Source organism: Elephantulus edwardii, unplaced genomic scaffold (genome assembly GCF_000299155.1).
Source record: "Elephantulus edwardii isolate Elephantulus edwardi_28Jun2011 unplaced genomic scaffold, EleEdw1.0 scaffold00039, whole genome shotgun sequence".
NCBI classification, from domain to species: Eukaryota; Metazoa; Chordata; class Mammalia; order Macroscelidea; family Macroscelididae; genus Elephantulus; species Elephantulus edwardii.
The window spans coordinates 4,994,281-5,018,790 of record NW_006399789.1 but is presented as its reverse complement, the minus strand read 5'-3'; the positions used below and the strand labels follow the sequence as shown (position 1 = coordinate 5,018,790).

General features: G+C 40.6%; 1 protein-coding gene across 1 annotated transcript in view; it reads left to right on the top strand.

The window, feature by feature from the left end:
• Positions 1-24,510, top strand: part of KIAA1244 (KIAA1244 ortholog) — a 219,695-nt gene that overhangs the window by 94,763 nt on the left and 100,422 nt on the right. Inside the window, exons 6-8 of the mRNA XM_006884948.1 lie at positions 14,025-14,147; positions 18,030-18,072; positions 23,640-23,718. Of these exons, the coding sequence (XP_006885010.1) occupies positions 14,025-14,147; positions 18,030-18,072; positions 23,640-23,718 (245 nt within the window). The remainder of the gene's footprint in view (positions 1-14,024; positions 14,148-18,029; positions 18,073-23,639; positions 23,719-24,510) is intronic.

Genomic DNA, 24,510 nt, shown 5'->3' with positions numbered 1-24,510 from the left:
ACGGGACCAAACTGGGGTAGGGGCAATTGGAGGGGGAGTATACCAGCCAGCTCCTGGGGGGTGTTGCCCTGCTCAGGATGGGCTGCCCCCAGCTTGGGGCGAGCCATTGCGGCCCTCTGCCCAGGGTGGGCTGCCCTCGGCCCCCTGCCCGGGGCAAGCCGTCGCAACCCTCTGCCCGGGGCGGGCTGCCCTCGGCCCTCTACCAGGGGCAAGCTGTCGTGGCCTTCTGCCCGGGGCGGGCTGCGCTTGGCCCCCAGCTCAGGGCGAACCGTCGCGGCCCTCAGGAGCAAGAAGGCAAGCAGCTGTAACCAAAGACCACCAGTAAGGTGATAAAGCGTCCTCCCTTCCCCCCTTTATATCTACGTCCCAGTTCAGCATGAAGAAGCCAGAGAGTCGGCATCCAATTCCCAAATCAATAAGACAGTTGGTTTAATTACTATTGGAAAAGCTTGTCATTCCTCTGTAGCATCTGGTCCCCTCTGGACCCTCATCATTTCCTTCACCTGCTCCCCCCACTGACCAAACTGCAGCTCTGCAACTGCATCCTGGCCCATCCTCACCCTTCTGCCCCCCAACCCTCACCGCCTTGTACCCCCAATATGTTTTTTGCAATAAAGAAAAATATAAATAAAAAAAAGAAAGCAAAAATCTTCACTACTGGCTGGATAGACATCTTGATAGATAGAGAGAAAATGGAACTTGTTAACTATTTAATCTTGCTTAGATCCACAATCAATACATTTGATACAAGCAATTGGGAGATCAGGAGATGTATTCCACTGGGAAAGTCTGCACTCAGGGATCTCTCCGAATTATTGAGGAGCAGTCATGTCAGTTTGAAGACTAAAGTGTGCCCAGTTTGGTCACTTCTTATACATCTAAGACCTGGACAATGAATAAAGATGACAGAAGACAGGAGCTCTGGTGGCCTAGTGGCAAGAAGCTGCACTGCAATCCCAGAGGCATGCGTTTCGAATCCACTAGATGTTCTGCTGGAAAAAGAGGGACAATCTCCTCTTGTACCACTCAGATCTGATTGGACAGTATACACACAAAAAAATAATAAAATTAAATTTTAAAAAAAATTTTTAAAAAGATCATAGAAGGATAATTGAAACCTTTAAGCTGTGGGGTTGGGAATGCATACTGAATGAGTATGAGTCTCATAGACCTTGGGCATGTTAGTAGAATAGGCTGTTCCTTAGAGAAGGACTTCATACTTGGAAAAGAGAAGGGACAGTAAAGGAGAGGAAGACTCTCCACCAGGTAGTTTGAGAGTGACTGTAGCGGTGGGATCGAGTGTGTCTGGGACACACAGAGTGTTGAGTGTGTAACATAGACTTCTGAGATGCTTCTTAGCATTTTACATGTGAATGAGGAGAAGGGAAATGATTTGGGTCACAGGGCCAATGCTGATGCTGTAGAGGAAGGTAAGTGGCAAAGAAGTCAGGTGGCCCTCAGGTGAGCTGAAGGCTGCCAGGGAGGCCCACCCTGCCCTCCAGAGAAGCTGTGTCCTGTCTCATCCACCTCACCGGGCCCAGACTAGAGTTAAAACATCTGACTGAGGCAGCAGGCACACACGGCTGTGGTGAATGCAGCTCAAGGTTGTGTGCTGTGAGGACCTGGAGACTGGAACAGAAACTCAAGCAGAACTTGCCAGACAGGATGGAGAATCCTAGCTCAGCCGTCTCTACCTAAACCCAATAAAACTGAAGGGAAAGGAGAAAAACTACAGCTAAGTGTGGCCTAAAATGAAAGGGACTTGACCTTGATTAAATGAGTGAGTGTTGGAATTCCTGTGTGGAATTGCATCCTGGCTCTCCCACCACCCAGCTGTGTTGTGTTAGATGCTTCTCTGAGCCTCATGTCTGTCTTTGTGGAAGAAATGATGTCAGAACCTTTCTCTCAGTGTCATTGTGCCTGTCGGACGAGAAGATAGAATCTATGGGAAGTTTCAGTGCAGATCTGGCCACAGACCAAATAGGTGGTAGATACTGCATCTGCTGTCATGCAACTGGAGTGGTGGCCGTGGTCAAGATGCTGCGGAGTCATAGCTTGACCAGAAGCTTGAGAGGATGGTCAGTTCCAGCTTCCTGAGAGAACAGGAACAAGATCACTCCTCATTCCCACTCAGCTTGCAGCCATCTGAGGATTCTTAGATGGACAAGATCACCCCACAATTTTCAGTATGAAGGTAAAAGAACAGGGGAAAAATACCAAAGAAACATCCAATACAGTGCCAACTCTGATCTAAGGTATCATGAAAAACCAGAATCCCACCGTTAGTAAGTCACTTCTGATTCAAAGTTACCCTACCCAAGACAGAACTCTCCCATAGGGCTTTTGAGTCTGTAAGTCTTTCAGGAGCAGAAGACCTCATCTTTCTCTCATGGAGAAGATAATGGTTCTGTTTGCAGCCCACCACCAGGATTCCTCACCATGAAAAGGGCACATGTTACTAGTCTTTCTTTTGAAATGCTTTCAGTCTCTGAGCTGGGTCTTGGTTGGATGCAGTGCATCCAGACTGTTGTGAAAACTCCCCAGGTGATTGATTCTACCATGGAGGCTAAGATGAGAATAAGTGCTCTGACTGCTGCCCTCCCCCAAGTAGAGCTTTGAGGTAACACCTTGTGGAAGGAGCTGCTGTGTGCTAATGTGTTACTAGCTATGAGAGCTAGTGCGCTCGTGTGGTCCACCAACTTGGAACAGGGGCACCACCTGAGAACTTTCTAGAAATGCAAAGTCTCGGGTCTCAACTCAGACTTATGCATGAGAACCTGCAATTTTACAAGATCTCCATGTAATTCTTATAGACATTAAAGTTTGAGAAGTATTGCCACAGTTGAATATGTGCGTAAACAAAACTTAGATGTTGTTCTACTTCCTGTGGACATCAAACCCAGGTATGAGCACTCTTGAAGCCTTACTGGTTCCTCTCTCCTGTGGCCAATCTTCCTGTCGCCATTTCCAAAGTATGGTGTGTCACGCAACAACAGTGTCTTCCCGGTGGTGACCGCTCAGTAACCAGAGCTTCTGGTTCACCTGATCCTGCCCATCTTCTCTTTCACCTCCTCTTTCCTAGTCACTTCCACATTTCTCCTTCCCATCTGTCAATACTTGACATATAGTAAAGGAATCCTTATGGCACAGTGATTAAGTCCTTAGCCTGGAGCTATGAGTTCAGTGGTTCGACTCTGTCAGCTGCTCTGGTGGAGAGAGGTGGGATGATCTGCTCCTATACAGATTTACAACCTTAGAAACCCTATGGGCAACTCTTCTTTATCCTGCAGATAGGGAAAGTGTGAGTGAAGATAAATTCAACAGTGATGGATTGGTTTGGGCTTCAGTATAAGGCAAACCTATTTCTTAGTCAATTTGGTCAATTGGCAATAGAACTGTCTCATTGTTTCTATTGAATAGTATTCTTTCACCCAGAAGTTGAAGCCTTTATATTGGAGCATGCCCTCAGTGTGGTCCATATTGAGACAATCTGGTATTTTATGCACAGGGAATCTGTTTATATGAATAGCATTACCATAGCAACAACTCTGTTAAAAGAATATAGATCAGTAGTTACAAGTATTCACATGTTAGAAAATTATGTGTATAATTAATACAAGAATACAGAAATTCAGGCTGGATTTATAAGTAGCTTTGGCATTAAGGGCATCATTGCCAATGTCATATGGATCTGGACCCAAAGCAGAGAGTACCAGAGGAATGTCTGTGTTTTGTTTATTGCAAAGACATTTGACTGTGTGAATCACAAGTTGTGGCTAACCTTAAGAATAATGGGAATCCCAGCACACTTGATTGTGCTTATGCAAAACATGTACTGAGACCAGGAGGCATTCGTCAGAACAGAGCAAGGAAACACTGCGTGGATCGAAATCAGGAAAGGAGTGTGTCAGGAATGCATCCTGTCTCCATACCTTTACACTCTGTATGTGCACCAGATCATTCAAGAGGCTGGACTTGATTGAGGAGAAATGTGGCATCAGGATTGGAGGAATACTCATCAACAACTTGCATTATGCAGTCAGCACATCCTTGCTTGCTGAAACTGAGGAAACCCTGAAGCATTTGCTGCAGAGGATCAAGGACTATAGTCTTCAATATGGATTGAAGTTCCGCTTCAGGAAAACAAAGATTCTCACCACTGGGCCAGTTGTCAGCCATGATAGATGGAGAAGAGATTGAGATGGTTAATAATTTCAGCTTTCTAGATTCCACAGTCAGCACTCTTGGCATCAGCAGTCAAAAAATAAAAAGATGAATTGCATTAAGAAAATCTACTCTCAGAAACCTCTCCAGATTGCTGAAGAGCAAAGATGTCAGTCTAGAGAGTAAGGTTCACCTGATCCAGGCCATGGTCTTTGCAGTTACTTGCTATGCATCAGAGAGAGCTGGACAATGACCAAAGATGACAGAAGAAGAACTGATGCCTTTGAGCTGTGGTGCTGGGGAAGCGTGTTGAACATAGCATAGATTGCCAAGAGAACTACATATCTTGGAGAGGATGAAAAAACAAGTTGCTCCTTGGAGGCAAGGATTTTGAGACCATCTCACATACTTTGAGTATGTTGCCTGGAGGGACCAGTCCTTTGAGAAGGATATCATGCTTGGAAAAGTGGAGGTACAGCACAAAAAAGGAAGACCCTGAAAGAGATTAATTAATACAGTAATTGGGATAATGAGGGTAGGTATGTCAGAGACAGAGAAATTTGCTCCAGATAGGCAGGGTTCAGAGCTATTGTGCATAGGATCACTATGAGTAGTAGTTGACAGCCCGTAACAACAACAACATGTGTAGTTAAATTAGGAAAGAATAACAGTAGAATCATTTCAAGCTATTCTTTATTTCAGATACATGAGATAGCAATAAGTATACAGAGTTTCACTTCTTATTTCCTTAGATTTGCAAAATTGCTTAGAAACTCTTCTGGTTTTCTCCATGGAAATGGCTAAGAAAGGATCCTACATACTCTCAGGTGCTTTTTATTTGCTAATTTAGACTTTGAAAATCTGTATCTGTCTTTTTAAAATAGGACATTTCAATCTAAAAATGCCTCTGAGCTCCTGGAAGCATTCTTGTATATGAACTTTTCATAAAAATGCCTCTTTCACAGAAAGGGAGAATTCCCTTTATCTCCCTTTGTCACATTTGAAATAATTAGGGAAATCAAGTATACAACACTTCAGAATTAACTACTTAAAATTCTTCTCGAAATGTTAGGAGTTCTCGCTTCCCACTCTCCCTTCTCCTCTGGTGTGTATGCAGGTACTATGACCCATGGATAGTGTTTACCCTGAAACCTGTTGATCAGGAAATTGTATGTGTATTTAAGTCTAAAAAAGGAGGTTGTTTTCCTAAGGAACTGCTGAAATGAAAGCAGGATCATTAAGCTCTCAAAGTGCAAAGAGGGCAGTCTTCATTTGCATGTCTGCCTATAAGACTCTTAAATAAAACTGCAGAAATGAAAGGCTTCCCAGGTAGGATCTTCCATGATGCGGGTGGAATAAGAAGCCTCATTTATAAATAAAATATGAACAATTATGAAGTAGCCAACACATGCTCTTCATTCAACTTCATGAATAATCATTATTCACATTTCATATTAGTATGTAATCCTTCTCCTCATGGTTGAAATCTAAACCCAAGATTCCTTTTAGTATTTTGCACAGTTTATCAGAGATAGTACATTACCTTGACATGGAAAAAATCTGAGAATAAAAATAAACTCTGTCTTGGAATAAAGGACGTGGTAGTAGGGCCATAGGCGGAAGCACTGTAAAGTTCGTGTGGAGATGGTAAATGATGTCTTTCCGTTGGAAAGATCTGAGATATGTTCTTGTGCCTGCTGGAGGCTCCATTGAGGAAGCCCAAATTGAGAAATCCTAGTTCTTAAGCATGTATTTGTTGGGTTTTTTTTGTTTGTTTTTGTTATTGTTGTTGTTTTTAATTAATTTTAATGAAAATTTACAGAGACTTTGAATTTCCATTCATCCATTGTTGCACTTTTCTCCCTGCCCAGTCCTCTCCCCCTCTCCCCACTCCCCGGCCCCCAGTACACTCTTCTCTTTGAAAAGTAAAAGAAAAATTCTTTCACTGTTTGACAATCCCTCCCCCCAGGTCCACTTCAATATGCAGCCTTCATTCTGGACATATCTGTTGGTTTTATCTTACTGATCCATGAGAAGCTGCTAGTCTTTGATTTTGTATTACATTGTAAAGTTCAAGGAAAGTCTGTCTTAAAGACCATTGGGGTTTTTCTTTAAGATTTATGCGTTCAGAAACTTCTGGTTTTTTCATTCCATCCATCCATCCCTCCCTCACTCCTTCCCTCCCTCCTTAACCCCCCCCCTTTTCTTTCTCACTCACTCTATTTTACTATACCAAAAAACTGGATAATAATAATAATATCTGCCATGTTTAAGCCTCTGGGACATGTCATTAGCAATACTTTGCATTGTTGTTGATATTGTTGTTAAATGGAGTCTACTCATACAGCCCTAACAAAAAACAAATGGCAAGCTTGTCCGTCCCTTTGTGCACCATCCCCGTGATTTCCACCATGCCCAAGCCCATTAATGCACACACTGTTTGAATACATCTTCTTGAGTCTTCCTCTCTTTTACCAATCCTCTGTTTTTCCCATTGTAGTGTCTTTTTTCTAAGAACTGAGACCTTCTGCCAACATACCCAAAGTATGTGAAACAAATGTTCACCTTCTTTGCCTTTAAGGAGCATGTTGATTGCGCTTCTTCTAAGAACCACCCCAGTTGGACTTCCTCAGAGACACACTTGTTTGTACTTTGGCAGTCCGTGGTCTAGTCTGTACTTTTTGCCAAAACCACAGTTTAGGACCATCACTTAATTCTTCTGTCATCCTTCTTCATTATCTCAACTTTCACATGTATTTAAATGGAGCAATTGAAAATACCACAACCTGAAGTCAGGTGTTCCTTAGTCTTTAAACTGACATCTTTGCTCTTTAGCACTTTCAAGAAGCCCTTGATAGCACATTTGATCAAGGCAGCACATCTTTTGATTTCTTGGCTGTTTCTACCATGGGTGAATTGTGGATGCAAGTAAAATTAAGTCATTGAAAATTTCTTTTTTTTTTTCTCTTCATCTATCATGATGTTGTTTTTTTGGTTCCGTGATTGCCTATTGGTTGTTCAAATCCATGAACCACTCTGTAGAAGAGGGGCTAGCCCTTAGCATGAAGATTTATCACCACAGAAGCCTGAAGGGTTGCAGTGAATCAGAATCAAGCTCGAAGGCAGTATAAGCAGTTTAGATGCATTGATTTTACATAAATACATACCTGATCTTTACTAAAAGTAGCTGCAGAAAGCCAAGCACCGTAAGATTCATTTGCTTGCCTGGCTTTCCACATCAGCTAGATGCTTATACCCAGACTTTTTAATATTTCAGATGTGTACTGTCAACTACATGCTGTATTGGTTTTCAGCTACTTTAAGTATTAAGAAAATGTTAGTAGCACCATATTCTAATATTGTTGTTGTTGATGGCTGTTGAGTTGGGCACAACTCAGAGTGACTCTATGAACAAAAGGCCTGAAGCCTTTCTGTAACTGTCATCATTTATGAAAGGTCATAGAATTTCCAGAGGCATGTTGTTTAGGAAGTGGATGTCACTCCTGGTATTATCAAATTAGATGAAGTGCATAGTCTCATAATATGAGTCCTTATTGAGTCAGTTAAAATAATTGCTTTGTGGTTTTCTTTATGAGGCACATGTATTGAGGCATTTTGGGGTATTTTTTTTCTTTATATTTTATAGAAACTGCCTTTAAAAATTAGCAGTTTCTTGGAAATCCTTGCCTGTTTGACACCCATTGTATCCTTCAGAGCATCGTGATACTACCATCACACCATCTGGGATTGAGTAATAGATTTTCTTGTTACCTAGGGAGCTTAACAAACATTGACTTATTGACTCTCAAAAGCTGTCACCAAAGATTCTAATAGTTCCAATTGTTACCAACATCCCCCCTCCCCCCAACTGGGCTTACTGAAACACTTGAATGATAGATGACACTGTTTGGTTTTGTGTTTTTTTTTTAAATGAAGATGTGGTGAAATTGTTTTTGAGATGCACCTCAAATGAAATTCTGTAGTTACAGAGTTGACAGTCTCCAGGTATGATTGAAAGAAGGTATACAGATGGCCTCCTCCATCAGTCTTGGCAGCATCTTATTTGTTATGTTCTCTGCAAGTGTGGAAGGGATGGTCCACCTCCTGCAAGAAAATTAATAGGAGGACAAGACCCTTATCACAAACCACCTGAAGTGACTGGAGTAAAAAGCCTCATTTTGGAAGTCTTCCCAGGGCCTCTGCCTGGAGCCTTTTCTTTCCCTGCCCTTGAACCAACCTCTTTATTGACTCAGATTTGACTCTCCTGAGGTGACTATACTTTGGCTGTTGTTACTATGTGCCTTCAAGTCAGAACCGACCCATAGCTGACCCTCCAGTGGGTTTTTAGAGGCAGTAAATCACACAGAAGCTTGCTCGTCTTTCTTTTGTTCGACAGCCAGATTTGAACTGCATGCCTTCAGGTTGGCAGCACAACTCCTTATCCACCAGAGGTCCCTCCTCTGTGGTTCTTTATTCTCCCTTTCTGCAGCTTAACTCCTTACCATGTCTACATTTATAAAATGAAATTATTTTTGTGTTGGTGAAAATTTTCTTTTGTTACATTACTAGTTCTTTTCTTTATTGAATTCATTACTCAGTAATCTGCAGTATAGAGACCTCCGGTGACTTAATGCTAAGGAGCTGGTTCACCCGCTATTCAGTGGGAGAAAGACAGACAGCCTCCTCTCATACAATTTGTTGTTGTTGTTGTTAAGTGTCGTTGAGTCGAGTACAACTCGAAGCGACCCTGTGAACAAAATATCTGAACCCTGTTATATCCTGCACCATCCTTACACTTCCCGACACACAAGAGCCCATTGCAGCAGTCAGCACGTCCATTGACTTTGTTCAGGGTCTTCCAAACCTGCTGAAAGGTCAACTGGGAGTCAGTTCTGACTCTACGGCACAGAACAACAACGTGTATAATATATCAAACTGGTTCTACAAACCCCACTCAGATAGCAAAGAGGGTAAAATGCACAGTACGACACAGTGAAGTAAGAGATATTTGACAAAATTAGACAAATCTCTATAGTGGCAGCTTCTTTAGAACAGGTGAGCATTTGGCCAAGGTGTATTAAATAGCACCTGTGTCCCGTTGTGCTACTTCATCTTCAGGCATTTGCTCTTGCCCTGAGGTTTAATCCACTACTGGTGACTGACATTTATTCCTTGCGTACAGCTTGTGGGCTTGTGTTTGCTTGCTCTTTTCCCTGCTGCTTTCAGGATTTGTTTTGCTTCATTAACCATTTGTGTTTTTGCTCTCAGTTTTGTTTAGCATGTCTTGAGGCTGGATGTCCACATACGTTTGAAATGATCAAAATGTTCACTGTGAAACTCCTCACTGGCCTGTGTCTTCGTGCGCTCCCCAGGGGTCAGGGGCCTGTGCCTCTCCACCAGGTATTTGACGTGGCCCTTTGAGCCTGCAGAAGCTGTGCAGGACTGAGGCGTACTCACTCCAGTTCTGCAGCACAGAGCCACATGGCTTTGGGAGGTAGAACTGAGACTGATGAGGCCAAGCAAGAAACGCTTGAGCTCTTTCCCAGAAACTCAGCCTGCCTTTGGACTTGGGATCTGCTTAGCTTCCCTGACTCAGTGTGCTCATTTCAGTACTTCCCCCTGAGATAAAGGAAGAAAAATCTCCCCATAGCGAAAAATCATTGACTTTGATACAACGGTAAGGTTTATACAGGGGAAACTCCCAAAATTATGGGATGTTTAAGACATTTTCTTCAGAAGACAAAGCATTTCTCTCTGGACACCTACAAGTGTTTTTTTCACATGTCGTTATGTTTCTATTTAATGGGATGTTTTCTTGCCATAGCTAGTACTTATTTACACATCTTTAGCAAAGTGAACTTTATATACTCATACTATTTCTTTGTGGGAACTCTGGTTGGCCTAGTGCTAAGGAATTGAGCTGCCAACCCACAGGTAGGCAGTTTGAATCCTTCAGCTGCTCCACAGGAGAAAAATGGGCAGTTTTCTCCTGTGTGATTTACTACCTCTGAAAACTCACTAGAAGGTCAAGTCTGACTCAATAGTACATAACAATAAGAAGAAAAATATTTTTATGCAAAGTGAACATTGCATCTTTTCCCTTGATAAAATATTTATTATAATAAGTCTTTTGTAGTATTGTAGTGGTAGCATTTTCAGCTGCTGTTGTTACATGCCACAAGTTGAAATTGATTCATAGCTGACCCTCTAGCAGGTTTTTAGAGGCTGTAAATCGCACAGAACAAGTCCTTCTCCCACAGAACAGCTGGTGGATTTGAACTACATGATTTTGGGTTGGCAGTGCAACGCTTTGCCATTCACCAAAATCACTGATGATATTAAAATTCAAGGAACTTTATTTGGAATTTAGGAGGTTCCTGTTAAATTTATGGAACTGTTGGTGTTACATAAAGTCCACTTCCTCATATGTGGTTTCCTTCATAGTCTAAAGTGACTTATGTAATTTATTAAGGGACAATATAAAGTAGATCATCTTCTCAATATTCAAGAGAATTGTTTGGAATAGCTACATTTGTATTATTTAGTGTGTAGTTCAGGTCCCAAATAAGCCATTTTCATCTTGAATGCCTCTAACGCTTAAAGTTCTATAGTATGTTTATCATTTCAGAGCTTAGAAATATTGAACATCAACACCTATAAAGATTTTTTGAAAAAATGTAAGATTTAAAGAAAACGTAAACTATGAGGTATAAATGATGCTAGGATTCTAATTACACAATGGAGAATTTCTTCAAAATACAACAGTGCAGTCCTTCTGTTATATTAAGGTTTATAAGCCATGCAATTACGTGAAAAAACAAAATCCTTTCAGGAATAAAACATCTTTTCCCTAGGTATATACAAACTGCAACTTCAAAGATATTATAATGTCTGATAGTTAAAGAAAAACCGAACTTGATATGTCCTTATTAATATGATAAAAATTTAAATACTTTGGAATATACAGATATTTAAATTTTTAACTATTAAAATGAATTAATATAGACCAACTCTGAATATAGTTCTAAGTTTCAAATGCTCATTAAGTAAATTAAACATTCAGTAGAAGACAGAGTAATTTCTTAAATTCTAATTTGTGTAAATGTTACAAAAAATATTTTAACAGTGAGACGGAAAAAAACTTCCCCGGCTTAAGTAGAGCTAACACCACAAATTAGCATTCATTCTCTGAACACAGCAATCAGTCATCAGATTCAATTTGTCATTTGTGCAAGAATCCTATATTTTCATTGTAAATACTCTTAGGGCTATTCTTAGAAAATGGATATGTCAAGTCGCTTCTTGCTTTTTAATGTTTAAATATGAAAAGATAAAATCTTATGAGGAGAGAGAGGTAGGCAAGTTTAAGTCTTGCATTAATTGCCATGTTTATTTTTCTAGATTCTGAAAGAATGAGAGGCAGTGAGATTGGGAAAGTCCTGGCATTTTGCATTCTTTTCATCAGAAGAGGGATATAATTTTCCTATCAAACTTGGATTCTCCAGGCAGCCTCAGAGAGGTTTCATAGGCTCAGTTAGATATAGGTTCATAAGACTTGAGGAAGACGTTTAGCATCATACTGGCTTCACAGAGCATGAGATGCACACAGCATTCTAGCACCGTCCTGGCAGGAATTTCTCTTTCACAGGAATTCTTACCGCAATAAAGAAGCTACTCTCTGGCTCCCTGGTGACACTTTTGGTGCCAGATGAGAATCACATCAGTGTGACTAGAGTCACTTTTTGCTTAGAAGCCCATGACCCAAATTTTTCGTATTTTTTAAAAACAAGTTTCCAAATAGGAACCAATATCCAGATGTCCCAAGTATTCTTGTATCACATCCCAATTGAGACTGATATTTCTTGCAGTGACTCCATGAGCACAGTGTGTGCAGAATTTTCTTGGAGAACATAATCAATTAAAAAGTCACTGTTCCCAGAAAAACCCCAACATGTGATTTCCCAGAAGGTTTTTATAATTGACGTTTCCCAATTCTGATGTAGCTTAGTAATCACGAGTCATTTTGACTGTAAACCCTGCTGCATGGTAGCACAGCTTGACACTCCTCCTTGATCAGGTTTCCTGGAGAACATGGCTAGAGAGTTCAGATAAGATCAAACTCATTTATGGCAGGAGTGAGGTTTTAATTAACCCTTGCCCACATTTCACACCTATCTGGCAAAACAAGTTGCCTGTCAAATTTGTTCCAAGGGATGGTGACTCTACGGATGTCAGAGTTTAAAAACTGTTTACAGAGGCAGGTTTTTTAGAGGGAAATATGTCATCATGCCTTTATTCCAAGGTACTTCTAGACAGAATCAAACTGCCAATCTTTAAGCTACTTTCTGGGGAAAGACTGCCAAGTGCATTAATATTTGTACAATCCAGGTGTTCATAACCCAAACCCAAAAACACCTCGCTGTCAAGGCATTCTCAACTTATGACAACCCTCCTTTGGGGTTTGTTTTGGTTTGGGGTTTTTTTGGAATTCCAGAATTCCTCTTTTTTTTTCTCTCTTGTTGTGTACCATCAAATCGGATCTGACTGGCACAGAAGGAGATTGCCTCTCTTCCTCCAGCAGAGCATCTGGTGGATTCAAACTGTGTGGCTTTGGGATTGGAGCACAGCTTCTTGCCACTAGGCCACCAGCGCTTCCTTCCATTGAGTTTGTAAGGCTATAAACCCTTATGAGAGTCGATGCATTACACTGTGCCACCAGGGTTTCCTGGACCTCATACCCATGAATTAATAACCCTTTCCTCCTTTCTTGTGGAGATTTTTTTCCCAGGTTAGTTTCTAGCCATGTGAGTTTGCTCTGTTTAGAATTATTTCCTTTATCTAAAAATCACCAATTTAAATTCTGGGATCATCAGAACGGAGTCCCAATGGCACAGTGGGCTAAGCATTGATAGGTTAACCAGAAGGCCAGCAGTTCAAACCCACTAGCCTCTCTGAAGGGGAAAGATGAGACAGGGCTCTTCTGTAAAGATTTACAGCCTTGGAATCCCTGGGGCTGTCACCCTGTGTGGCTGTATCGGTGTATGGCTCTGGAAGGCAGTCCATTTTCCCATTTATTTTATGATGAACAAAAATGTAATATTTAAGAAAAATGTGAATTTTGTTATATATTATAGAATAAATTCCCAGTTTTAAATATGTTGTTATGTCTCATCAAGTCAACTATGACTCATAGCCATCCTGTGAATGGCTCTGAGCTTTGCTCTCTTCTGAGCCAACCTCACCCTCTCCAACACATCTGTGCCCATTGCCACAGACACACTGTCAACCTGTCTCACCCAGGATTTTCCTTTCTTGCACTCACCTTCTACCCCTGCAAGCATGATGTCCTTCTTCAAGGACAACGTGCCTAAAGTATATAAGAAGTAGCTTAAAAGCCCTACCCGTCCAAGGGGCAACCTGGTTTTGCCCTCTCCAGGGCAGACCTGTTTATTCTCTTGGCAGTCTGTGGTTCAATACTTTTCTCCAGCACCACAATGCAAAGGCACTGATTATTGCCATCACATCAGTTTTCAACTCGTTGAGACCTTATGTGAGAGACTGAAAATGCCCCCTAGGGTTTTCCTAGACTGTAAACTCTATGGGAGCATGTTTCCAGTTCTTTATCCCGTGGAGTAACTGAGTAGATTCTAACTGCCAGCCTTTTGGTTAGCAATGAGCTCTTAACTGTTTCCTAACCAGAGCATATGCTAAAGAAAAAAAGGACTCTTCAGTTGGTCCAAATTCAGGCTGACTTTCTATTTATGAAGGGCGTGTCTTCTGTGGCTAGTGAGGAGGAATATGAATGAAGAACTTAACTCATGTCTACAGAGCGTGTGTGTTGCTATCTTTTCTCTCACCAGGTATGCATTGAGACATACACGTGTAGCTGTCACCAGCGCAGTATAAACACCGCTGTGCGGGCGACTCTCAGTCAGATGCTCAGTGACCTGACTTTACAGCTACGACAGAGGCAGGAGAATACGGTGAGCTTGCAGCATCCACATGTTCTGCATGTTCTCGATGGCATTTACGTGTGTGACTCTGTGTGCCCCACACCCGGGTTCCTCCTGCCAGAACTGCTTCCTCCCGGAAACGGAACCCAGACCTACAGAGCTTAGTTCTTTTAGAAGAACGTCTATCTGTAAAAACAAAGCTCTGTAAATCGTCATGTCCCTGATGCACCTAAAACTTTAAGAATTGTTTCTGAGTTTGTTTTCTTTTATGATGTCTGTGACTTTTGTTTCAGTCATTGTTTTAAAATTCACTTTGAGTATTTCATTTAATTGTTAACGTTTTTTGTAGAAAAATAATGCCTTCCTAGTGAAACCATTAATAAATACCAGAAATAAATTTGATCTTAATAGAGATAATAGCAGTTGACTACATGTTCCGTGGTGTGGTACATATGTGTGTGTTTCTTTTTGTTAACAAAAAGATGTGACAGGGGCCGTCTTTCCCTGACTTGTGTCATCAGGGTAAAACGAAGTTTGTCTTCACTCTGTCGTCAAAGCCCACTAGAGCATTTTGATGTAAACTTGAACAGATTGTCTTAAATGAGTGCTCTTGGGGAAAAATGTAAATGTTATTGGCTTCTTCTATATGTTATCTTCTGGGTATGTTAATGAGAGGATGGTTCCTCTTCAAAATGGTGCATTTTTCACCCTGCCTCTATAATAATACAGATTAACTTTATTTTACAGCTGGTAAGGAATATTCTAATCCTTAATAATAACAGTTAATTTTTTTATCTAAGAATTCTTAGTTACAGTCTGAAACATCTAACACATTAATTTTACTTTTCCCAGAAATTGTTCATTGTAATTTCCCTTTTTCTGCTTTTTAGAGAATCATGGAATTGAAGTGAAACTTTAGAGATCACTGAGTGAATTTTTTTTCTTCTTCTTCAGTTCACAAATGAGGATGTTGAGGCCAAGGGACATGAAGCATTCTCTAAAATAAACCCAGGACTAAACCCTCGGTCTCCTGACTGACTCGCAGTACAGATGCTCTATTAATACGCACTTCTGCCAGCCAGTGCTGAAAAACCACCATGACCTGACAATACAGAACCGAATTTCATCCTTTATGTTTGCTACAACCAAAGTTTATCTACATTGTAAGGGGGGAAAACACCCTTGGATTCTTTTAAAAAAATCAAAACTTTATTTTAGGGTGCTGTGTTGTGTGCTAGAGTCAATTTCTACTCAGAGCAACCGTACAGGACAGTGGAAAACAGCTTCATAAGTTTTCTAGGCTGGACAAAAGAGTGGTGGTTATGTCCTACCAGTAGCTCTGGTGAAGGAAAAGCCTTAAGATTTTATCTCTTAAAGATTTACAACATAGGAAACTCTATGGGGTAGTTCTGCCCTGTCCTATAAACTTGTTGAGTCACAATTGGCTCAACACCACAAAGCAAGTCTATGTGAGCAGATTGCTAGGTTATTTTCTCCTCTGTGTTCCAGTTGGTGGGTTCAAACTACTTACCTTCTGGTTACCAGCTGAACACTCTATTCATTGCACCACTACAGCTCGTTTATTCTCCCCTACATGGCATTAAAAAGTGTTTCTTTATATTTGAGTCTTGAAGCTGGTGATATGGGAATAATTAGTTCAAAAATATTTCATATCTATCTATAGAAAAGATATTGATAGAAAAACATTTCTAGTGAAAGTCTAAGAGGTTAGAATTCTTACATTAATACACAGTCATATTCCATCATTGCTATACCGCAATGTGTTCAAATACTATAATTGTAAAAATGTCTTTGTTTTATGATTTTAGAATATTTTGAGTTATATTATGTCATTTAATCTCATTTTAAAATTTTTAAATACTTGAAAATCATTTTAAGAGTATTGTTGTTGTTGTGTACTGTCGAGTCAGAACCAACCCATAGTAGACTCTCCAGTGGGTTTTCAGAGGCAGTTAATCGCATGGGAGGAGATTGGCCATCCTTCCGCAGAGTGACGGATTTGAACTGTGTGCCCTCAGGATTGCAGCACAGCTTCTTGCCACTAGGCTGTAGTACTCCTGTCAGTTCCCTCTAACGTTTCCTATTTCTCTTCGATCCGAATAGTCAGAGGCATAGCTGTGAGGTCTGGAGAACACTGTAGGGATGTCTGCTTCTGGCCTGTGGTATTAGAGAGCTTAACAGTGCTCAGTTCCTCCTCATCACTGACCATCTGGACTGGACTCATCCCCAGTGCAAGGCAAAGTCCCAAATTAGATGGAAAATTAGTGCTTCCTGCAATTTTCTTTCTGTTACTGATGCCCTCCCTGGAGATAGGATTCTGTGTCCCAGAAAAACAAATGCTCATGTTTAAAGCGTGTTAAGATGCCTATGCAGTGTAGAGGACTAAAGATTCACTACCTAGGAATGGCTATTTCTAAAAAGCTATTAAAGGGTGATAATGATAGGGCTAGTGAAGTTTACTATAATGAGGCCGTGGGTTCTCTTATGGAACACTGAGCATGGCCTGGGCAAGCCAGGGGTATAGTATTACTGGAAACACAGTGCAAGCTTTCTCAGTCTCAATAAATTTAAATGCAACAGAAACAAATATCTAGCCCACAATAAGCACTAGCATGAAATGTATCTGCAGCCCTGTGTCCCCTGCCATAGCCCAGTGTGATGGAGGGAGAAAGAAGAGTCTCCACCACACTCTCATCTCTATACCTCGTTACCTTCGAGTTGGTTTCTATTCATAGTCACTTTATAGGACAAAGCAGAACATCCCAATGGACAGTCCTTGGCTGTAATCCTTATGGAAGCAGATTGTTACATCTTTCCCCCTTTGGTAGATTTGAACCATCGACCTTTAAGTTAGTAGCCAATCTTCTAACATTGCACCACCCAGAGCTCAATCCTCTCAAAGCCAAACCACATTCACTGCCGTCCAGTTTATTCCAATTCCTAGTAACCCTCCATTGTGTAAATCTTAACAGTGCAGACTGTCCATCTCTCTCCTTTGGAGTTACTGATGGAGTTGCACCACTAGAGTTGCTATGGACCACACACCCAGGGCTGCTTCTCTCCATCCTGTTGTCCCTGGCATCTTCCCACCTCCTTATTCTCCGACGTTCTATCCTCCCGCAGAGTTGGGAATCTGCGCATGACAGTCGAGGATGATTGATCTTACCGGAAATCAAGCATTGATATACTTCCCCTAGAAACAGAAAAAGGAGCTCTTGTAGTAGATGTGTTGATGGGCTGCTGACTGAAAGGTTGGTGTTTCGAATCCGCCAGCCACTCTGAGGGAGAAAGATTTACAGTCTTAGAAATGTAATGGAGAACAAATTCTTTCACTTCAAAGTTGTATTAGAATTTTCTAATAAAACTAGTGGGGGAAAAAAATCTAATGGAGAGTCACTGTGGGTCGTCAGCTCAAAGCTATGGTAAGGGGCCAGAATGGGAGATGCTTTTCATCAGTGGTCATCTTTGAACCTGTGTTTGGAAATCCAGGAACCTGATCCTTCTTATAATTAAGAATCTCCATTTGTTAGAATGAGTCAGTCATGGTGTAGTCTCCAGCCTTAGAAATATATGGCTGAGTGTATGGCTGCTGACCACTAGGCCAGTGATTGCAACCCACCAGCCACTCCACAGAAGAAACGTGCCGAACTTGAAAACACTATGCGGCAATTCCTCTCTGTCTGGTAGAGTCATTGTGGGCAAAGATTGACTCAATGACTGACTGCCTTTTGGTTTAATAAAAGGATAACCAAGAGCTGCACAATGTTCTGGAGATTAACTGAGCTTGGAGCACTGAGGATGTCAATTTTCTCCTAGAATTTCTCATTCTCTAAGGATTATTCTTGTCTGAGTCTCCTAATTGTCCTATGTGTATTTTTTTTTTTTTGCTAGATAATTGAAAATCCGGATGTCCCTCCAGAATTTGGGAATCAAGGTATTGCAGTTTTTTGTTGTTGGTGTGGTGTTTTTTTGTTTGGATTTTTATGTATTACCGCTTAAATATGAGGGACACGCATGCCTAGTGCGGGCGGGGAGCAGGAATGTAAAATGACAGACAGCTCTTGGGCTAGTGAACCGTTCTCCCTGGAGCACCTCGCTTAGCCCTGCCTGTGCGGTATATTTCACCAGCTGTTGTCATCCTTCTGTTCCCTCTCTCATTTAATGCCAACACCAACTATTCCTGCCAATACATGAGGGAAATTAACTCTTAAGATACCTTCCCATCTAAGGGCTGTTGAGTTTTTGTTGTTGTTAAGTGCCATAGAGTTGTAGACAACTCATAGGCAAGGTATTTCAGAACTGGATGCCACTCCTCCTTCCGAGCCTATTTTAATCACAGAGCTCCACCAAACACTGTCTACCATGAGTAACCATTTTCACATTTGACACATCAGTGTCACAGTGTTACCTCTGTACAGTAAATGGACAGACCAGTGCTATACCACCTGGAAGAATGTTTGACCAAAAACAATAAAAACCAGGCCGGAGGGCCCCAGATTAAAATCACCCACCTTTGGCTTAGTAGCATAATTTTCTATCCACTAGGCCAACAGAGCTTTTTCTCTGTTGTTGTTAAGTGCTGTTGAATCATAGACAAGTCTTAGCAACCCTGTGTGAAAGACCTGAACGCTTGTATAACTTTCATTGTTTCTCCATGTTCATGGAGTTTCTGGAGGCAAGCTATTTTAGAAGTGGATGCCATTTGTGCTTCCAAGGCTGTTTTAATTGGGGAGCTCCACCAAACATTGTCCACCATGGAAAACCATTATCGCATTTGACATATCAGATTGATGCACCAGAACTCTTCACTTAGAGATATATACAGCTTTAAATAAATATGATGGATTTTTTTATCTATATAAAACTTTTCTTTTCTACTGGTTTACATACAAAGATACATTTCACACTGGATCCTTCCCATTTCCTTTTTCTGCCCCTCCATCCATCAAATCATGCAACCCTATGATTACCACCTTCCCCCACACTCCATCCTCACTCCTCTGCTTTCCCCCCTTAGATCCTCATACATGTTTTACTGATTATCTATTTCTGCAATAATGATCGTATACAGTATTTGTCTTTACGGGACTGAGTTAGTTCACTTAGCATAATGCTCTCTAGTCCCTCCCAAGTTAGGTAGTGATTTTCAAAATCATTGCTCCTGTGTGGTGCGTAGTATTCCATTGTGTAAGTGTACCATAATTTCGCAATCCATTCAATTGTGGTTAGACATTTGGGTTGTTTCCATGTTCTTGTGATGGTGAATAGTGCTGCTACAGACATTTGTGTACAAATCACTGTTTGTGCCTCAGTGCTCATTCTCTTGGGGTATATTCTAAGCAATGAAGTAGCTGAGTTATATGGAATTTCTGTATTCAGCTTTTTTTAGGAAACACCAAACTGCCTTCCAGAGTGGTTGTACCATTCTACAATTAAGGGCTGTTTTTGTTTATTTTGTTGTGTTACTTGAGTCTCGTGAAACCAGGTTTATTAGTTGCAAAAATGAGAACTAGAATTGGATAGAGGTTGTGTAAGTTTGATTGGCATGACGTGCCCTTGTACCTGAAGTGTGCTCATGAAATACCAACTTTTCTAAATGAAAAATGAGTCACTTGGCTCAGATCAATTTTTGAAGACAGACAGCCTAGCTTAAGAAACAGGTGAAATCAGGGCAAGGCAGTTTCACTGTGACCCAGAGGACAAGAAAAAGGAGAGGTTGATGTGAAATTGACAACAACTTAAAATAAGATTAGTGCTTGGGAGTGTTTGTATTCTCAGAGAGCTCTGAAAAATTTAGTCATCTGCGTAAAAATGGAAACAACAGGCTTTATTTCAGATTCAATACTTTTTATAATTAAGAAGCCTGTCTTCAAAACTTAAGCTAGTTAATCAGAGGGAAAGGAGAATGGGCAAGGAAAGGTGAAAATGGAAGGAACAGAAGAAGAGAAACAGTTAAGCGGACACAGGAGAAAATGATGAAAAGGAGTGCTCATTCCTGGAGCAGTAGTTGGGTGTCTTGTCTCAATCACTTACTGCTATATTCTTCACTTAAATATAGAAGGATTTTATGTTAAAAGGGGAATCAAGATTCCCTGGGCCAAGGATTTATCTTTAAAATAACTGTGCATAAAATATCAACTGGGCCCAATCACTGAGCCACCGCCGAGGACTCAGCTACCTCCCCCTCGAGCCCCCTCGCTTCCCGATGCTCCGTCCCCCCTGCCTGCCTTCTCCAGCCACCGCCTTCCGCAGGCCGTTTCCACCGAGGAAAAGGAATCGTATCGTATGTCCGCTATCCAGAATCTCCACTCTTTCGACCCCTTTGCTGATGCAAGTAAGGGTGATGACCTGCTTCCTGCCGGGACTGAGGATTATATCCATATAAGAATTCAACAGAGAAACGGCAGGAAGACCCTTACAACTGTCCAAGGGATCGCTGATGATTACGATAAAAAGAGACTAGTGAAGGCGTTTAAGAAGAAGTTTGCCTGCAACGGTACTGTAATTGAGCATCCAGAATATGGAGAAGTAATTCAGCTACAGGGTGACCAGCGCAAGAACATATGCCAGTTCCTTGGAGAGACTGGACTGGCTAAGGACGACCAGCTGAAGGTTCATGGGTTTTAAGTGCTTGCGGCTCACTGAAACTTAAGTGAGGATTTCCTTGCAATGAGTAGAAAATTTCTCTTCTGTCCCTTGTCACAAGTTTAAAACTTCACAGCTTGTATAATGTAACCATTTGGGGTCCACTTTTAACTTGGACTAGTGTAACACTTTCATGCAATAAACTGAAAAGAGCCATAAAAAAAAATATCAACTGGGAGGATACATTTGAAATTGATCTCTTTAGCTGAGGGTGATTACTTACAGGTTTTGTTTCTTTTAAACTATTTACTGTCCTTTTTTTACCATTTCCAAATTGGTGTTTCTGCACTTAAGAAGATGATAATTTTCAAAAACCAGTCATTTAGTCTCCTACTTTTGTCCAGATTTGTTTTCTCTTTAATGCCCTTCCTTGCCTTTTTTTCTCTTCTGTGACCTCATGGTCATCTGTTTATAAAGCTGTTCACTAAACACTTAGCAATAATCACACCTAGCATTTCTATACATTCTTTTGAGCTCTTTTAAAAATAATCTAACTTACATATATTCCATTTGTCTTAACAATTCTGTAACATTGAAATTTTTATTTAACCAGTTAGAAAACTGACACTTGTTTAAGTTCATAATATACCCAGGCTGAGGAGAAATTTAATCTATAAAAAATCTATTAAAAATTCCATCTTTTTTGTTCTTTTACCCCATGCGGAAGTACTATTCCAGGATTTCTGTGGAAAATTCTCACAGAAGTGATAATCTTTGGTCCTTAACACGTCCAGAAAAAGAGGAGTTTTTTATGGCATTGCCTGTGTCTCCATTACCAGTAATGACTATTTTCACTCTGGACTCTGGTTCATATTTAAAATCTGAGAGGCCAGTAACTCAATTATTTTTGCCCCTTTTCTCTGGTTACCAGTTTCAAAAGCTCATGTTTTCATGCTATCAAGTTTTATCTCTCTAGGAAAAAAACAAACAAGCAAACAAACAAAAAACCAAACACTGACTTGCTTAAAAGATCTTTAAACTCAAGAGATCAGAATAGGAATGTGGTGTTGTTGTTGTTGTTAGGTGCCATCAGGTCAAGTACAACTCATACCAACCCCATGAACAGGTGTGGACTCTGTCCTGTCCTGTGCCAGCTTCACAGTCACTGGCACAGTGAAGCCCATTGTTGAATTTATTATGTCAGTCCACCTGGTGGAGGTTCTCCTTCCCTGTCCTTCTACCTTTTTATGCATTCTATCCCTCTCCAAGAAGCGGCCTTTCCTATCACATGCCCAAAGTGTGCACAGCGATATAGGTTCAATCTATTGGTGTAAATACTGAATGACATCATGGTGACTTTAATTGTGTTCTGGTATTTGTTTTAGGGGTCTAGGTAGTTTCTTTATTAAGCACAATAGTCAAGAACATCACCTAATGCTTAAACCATTCCAACTCTGAGGGGAAACAGAGATTGGATTTATATGCAGAGTTTGGGCATAGGGGTTACATGAAGTTCACTGTGGTTGGCAGCTGAGATTTCTTTCCCATTCAGGAGTCGTTATTGTTTCTGACTTCTCATGGGTGTCCAGGCCCTGGCTCAGATACAGAATTTAGTCAGGAAGTGGTAATCAAGCTGGGTCAGCTTGTTCTAAAACACAAAAACTAAATAAAACATGTTATTGCTAAACTTAATAAGACAAACATTTCTTAAAATGTCAGAAAAAATGACTTCTCTAATGCTAACATATATATATAATGGTTTCTCTAATGCTTAGCATGTAAATTGCTATTACAGTAAAAAGCAATGCTTGGACAATGTTACCGTGCTTTGGGCTGTGAAACCCAAAGTGACAATGTTTGGGTATTAGGACACTTGCTGATGTTTAGGGCCCAATAGAGGAAATGCTTCCAGTTGTTCATGCAAAATTCTTTAATTTTTCAGATGCTACTTGATACGATTATTTCCCTTTTCACCTTTTTTAAAATCATACTTCTTTTAATCTATAATTAAGGGTTTATGTTTATATATTTTATTATTAATTTTAATGAAAGTTTACAGAGACTTAGGGTTTCCATTCATTCACTGTTAAACTTTACTCCCTACCCCCCCATCCTCCCCAGTTCGCTCTTCTCTTTGAAAAGTAAAAGAAAAATTCTTTCATTGTTATGTAGTCCCTCCGCCCAAGTCCACTCCACTATTCAGCATTCGCTCTGGGCTCCTGTCGTGACAATAATACCTAATCACATATCCCTTTTAAACAGTTCTCTCCCTTATCTGTTTCAATGTAGTATACATAATTTATCCCATCTTTCTCAGTCTTCCCTCCCCAACCCTGAAGTCAGTCCTGTTTTACAACAGTGACCCTATGCACTATTTGTCCTTTTGTGACTGAGACATCACTCAGCATAATGTCTTCTAGGGTTACCAGTTTGTGTAATATTTCATGAGTTTCCTGTTTTTCAATGCAGCATAGTATTCCATTGTGTGAATATACCACAGCTTCTCTATTCATTTGTTGTTGGGCACTTCGGTTGTTTCCAACTCTTTGCTGTTGTGAACAAAGCCACGATAAACATGGGTGTGCATTCTGGGGTTGGTTTTTTTTTTTTTTTTTTTTTAGTCCATCAAATCTCTTTTAGTTAAATGTGAATGAATTTTATTTATTAAAAGAAAAATCTCTTCTTTTGTTCTGGACTATCTTTGAGTTTTTTTGCTTTAGAAATAAACAATTATGTTCTGTTTTTGTCTTTTCTGTGATAGCCTTAAGAGTTTTGGTGGCCCATGGAAGGCTTACCATATGGACACCATCATATTGGTCCTGGAAGCATAAAAAATGTAAGATAGAAAGAACTGTTGAGATAGCTTCTACTGGCTCCTGACACTCCCTATAACCTAGACCTTCCTCTGTTTTGAAGGGTCAACAGTAGAATCCCTCTGTGATGATGTCGTCTCTGTACTCACCATCCTATGTGAGAAGCTACAAGCTGCCATAAAGTAAGTACTTCAAATACTATTGTTGGTATTGGCCAATAATGTCCTGAGAGAGCTCTAGTCTACAGTATCATTTAAAATTGTCTTCCTATATAGTTTGTAGATTATAGGGCCAATTACTGGTATTCACCTGCCGTTCATGAGAAGTATAGCCAGAGAGAGAGAGCTTGGGCAGCCTTAAATTAATGCTACTGAACCAAAGAGCCCTGATAACATAGTGCATAATATATCATGTTGCTAACAGTAAGGTTAGGGGTTCAAATCCAGCAGGTGTCCTGAGAGAGAAAGGTGGACACTTACATTCTGTAAAGACTTAGAGCTTTGAGTGAGATGGATAGTTGATAGGAGTCAAAATTGATTTGATGATGGTGGGTTTGCATTGCATTGCACAGATGTTTTAACTTTTCCCCTGGGAGCTGAGTGGAAAAAAATTGAGCTAAGAGCTGGCTGCTAAGTCATGAGCCAGCCATGTCTCAGCTGTCTGACCTTAAATTTTGAGTTTTCTCTGGAACTGGTGCTACAGATTCTTTTTCTCTTAAATGATGGGATTCAACTCTGGTCTTTCTCTCTCTCTCCCTCATCCTGTGGGCACATACATTGATCTCATAAAAAAAAAAAAAAAAGAACGCGTTACTCTGATGTTAATATATCTTTTGTCAAAACAACTATGAGATATCATTTCACCCCAGTAAGAATAGCGAAATTTACAGAACAGCAAGCAACAAATGCTGGCAAGTTTGTGGAGAAACTGGAACCTTTATTCACTATTGATGGAAGTGTAAAATGGTGCAAACA